The 2,467-nt window shown below is 48.6% G+C and overlaps 1 protein-coding gene across 1 annotated transcript, besides 5 other annotated features; it reads right to left on the bottom strand.

Annotated features, from left to right (window-relative positions):
- Positions 1–116: 116 nt before the first annotated feature.
- Positions 117–188: a microsatellite.
- A 241-nt stretch (positions 189–429) lies between these two features.
- Positions 430–449: a microsatellite.
- Positions 450–801: 352 nt separating this feature from the next.
- Positions 802–841: a sequence feature (A-rich).
- Positions 842–887: 46 nt separating this feature from the next.
- Positions 888–916: a microsatellite.
- Positions 917–1,180: 264 nt separating this feature from the next.
- On the bottom strand, positions 1,181–2,083 carry Tco025E_05483 (pyridoxal kinase; the record flags this gene model as incomplete). The annotated part of the gene is made up of 1 exon (XM_029372377.1): positions 1,181–2,083. One exon carries the CDS (start codon positions 2,081–2,083, stop codon positions 1,181–1,183), a length of 903 nt encoding a protein of 300 aa, XP_029227528.1.
- A 54-nt stretch (positions 2,084–2,137) lies between these two features.
- Positions 2,138–2,209: a microsatellite.
- Positions 2,210–2,467: the final 258 nt, after the last annotated feature.

The following is a 2,467-nucleotide window of genomic DNA, read 5'->3' as shown; positions in this document are numbered from 1 at the left end:
TTGCCGACATAGCCGTGGGTGACAAAGGATTGAATTGACAGAATGGTCTTTTCGTCGCTCATTAGTTTTGGTGATCTTCAACGTAGAGATTGCTTGGCAATGCAAACGTTTGGCGAAACAACAACAACAACACGGAATGAAAGCAACAAAAGCAAAACGACCATTAGAAGAATAATAAACAAAAAAAAAGAGGGCGGCTCTCACCTTGTCCTCACCACACACACACACATCCATGCACAGGGAGACACCCTGCACCCAGCAAACGCGAAGGCGCCCCAAAAAGCAGCTGCATCAAACACTTTTTTGAGGATAGGCAACGAGGACGCGCCTCCAGTGGGGCTCCGCCCTGCTGTTCTTTTGCGTGGTTCTTTCCTGCGTGCGTGGCCCCGGGGGTGCGAGAACACTTCCCAGAGACCACGTTCGCGTTGGACACACACACACACACAACAGCTGCGTTGCCCTGTAAGAGGACAAAAAAAAAGACGTTTTCGGGTTAGTCTCTCACAACGACGAAAGAAACCCGTCTGCCACGCCAAAGGAAAAAAAAAACAGAAAAGGAAAACCAACAATCACTTTAAACAGCTGTACAGCGGGCGAAAATAGTGCACTACGGCATGTTCCAGGGAAAGAGAAAGCTCCGCATCCACAAAAAAAACAACAGCTGAATGAATGAACTCCCTCTCCACCCTTTTGGCCATCTTTCACGTTTCCGATGTAAAGTTTTGTTTTGTTGCCTTCCAATTTATTTATTGTTATCCCTCAATAAAAATAAATAAATAATTAAAATACAATGCGGTACAATTTTTTTTTACCTTATTAGTTTTTTATTCTTTCTTTTTTTGCCCGAGAACACCAACACCATCAATGGTAACCACTTCCCCCCCCCCTTTGTTTGCTTGTTTGCTTATTTGTTTGTCACCTTCGCATCCCTGATTTTTTTTTCGTTTTGAGTTTGAAAAAAAATAAGAGAAAAAAATGTACTTCGTAAGAGATGGACGTGCCTTGATAACAACCATTAAAAAGAAAACAATAGTAAAAGAAACATTTTTCCCCTTCCATGCCTAACACTGGGCGAATGTGTGCGTGTGTGTGAAAGCGGATGTGGGTTTGCAATGTGTACGTGTAACCAACGAATCATCCACCCGTGGCTAGAACAAGGTTAAAACGCGGGTGAGGTTGATCACATCGGCTTCACTTCAACCACAGTGGTGGGGTTTAGTAACGATTGGACCGCCCTCGTCACGCGCAGCTCGCGGCTCATCAGGGAGCTCGCCCCATCACCGCCTTCTTTGCGCGTCGCCAAGATGAGTTCCTGCAGGGCAGCCATCACTTTCCCTACTGCCACCTCCATTGGCTGCTGGTGTGAGAAGGCCAAAAGCAATGCCGCAAAAACATCGCCAGTGCCAGTGTAGCGTCCCTCATGGTAAGGAACCACGCCCGTGAAGCGCTGAGGTGCGTTGCCGCCGGCTGCCACGGTAGAGAAGAGGAATTGGAGTTTCTGAGGGTCCTCCTTCGTGCGGAAGGACTTGATAACCACACCTTTGGTGCCCTGTTTATGGAACCAGTCCGCCGCCTGCAGAGCAGTCTTCATGTCAGTGACATCGATGCCGCTCAAAAGACTTGCTTCGTAGTAGTTCGGGGTTGCGAAGTCGGCAAACGTAAGCAGCTCCCTGTACGCCTGCAATACCTCCTCCTTGCAGTACATAATTCCATCATCTCCCATCACCGGGTCACAGATAAATGTCAGTTTCTTTCCTTCCTTCTCACGCAGCTTCCGTACTTCATCCACTGTGTCCCGGATCTTCCTCACAATGTCGGCGTTGTTGATGTACCCAGTCAAGATGTAGCGATAGCTTGGGAGAAAGTTATTCGCACGAATGCCCTCCATTATAGTTTCGTACTCCTGAAGGTCCATGCGGTGGCCACGGATAATCGGGTAGCCGCTGTGATTAGAGAGGCTCACTGTGTTAATGCCATCCACGTCAAAGCCGTGCAACTGTAGTGGGAAGGTGGCGGCCTTGTTGCCGACATAGCCGTGGGTGACAAAGGATTGAATTGACAGAATGGTCTTTTCGTCGCTCATTAGTTTTGGTGATCTTCAACGTAGAGATTGCTTGGCAATGCAAACGTTTGGCGAAACAACAACAACAACACGGAATGAAAGCAACAAAAGCAAAACGACCATTAGAAGAATAATAAACAAAAAAAAAGAAGGGCGGCTCTCACCTTGTCCTCACCACACACACACACATCCATGCACAGGGAGACACCCTGCACCCAGCAAACGCGAAGGCGCCCCAAAAAGCAGCTGCATCAAACACTTTTTTGAGGATAGGCAACGAGGACGCGCCTCCAGTGGGGCTCCGCCCTGCTGTTCTTTTGCGTGGTTCTTTCCTGCGTGCGTGGCCCCGGGGGTGCGAGAACACTTCCCAGAGACCACGTTCGCGTTGGACACACACACACACAC

This window comes from Trypanosoma conorhini (assembly GCF_003719485.1).
Source record: "Trypanosoma conorhini strain 025E chromosome Unknown Tco_14.4_contig_00322, whole genome shotgun sequence".
Lineage (NCBI taxonomy): Eukaryota > Euglenozoa > Kinetoplastea > Trypanosomatida > Trypanosomatidae > Trypanosoma > Trypanosoma conorhini.
The sequence above is the reverse complement of the archived record's forward strand: the minus strand, read 5'-3'. Positions and strand labels throughout refer to the sequence as shown.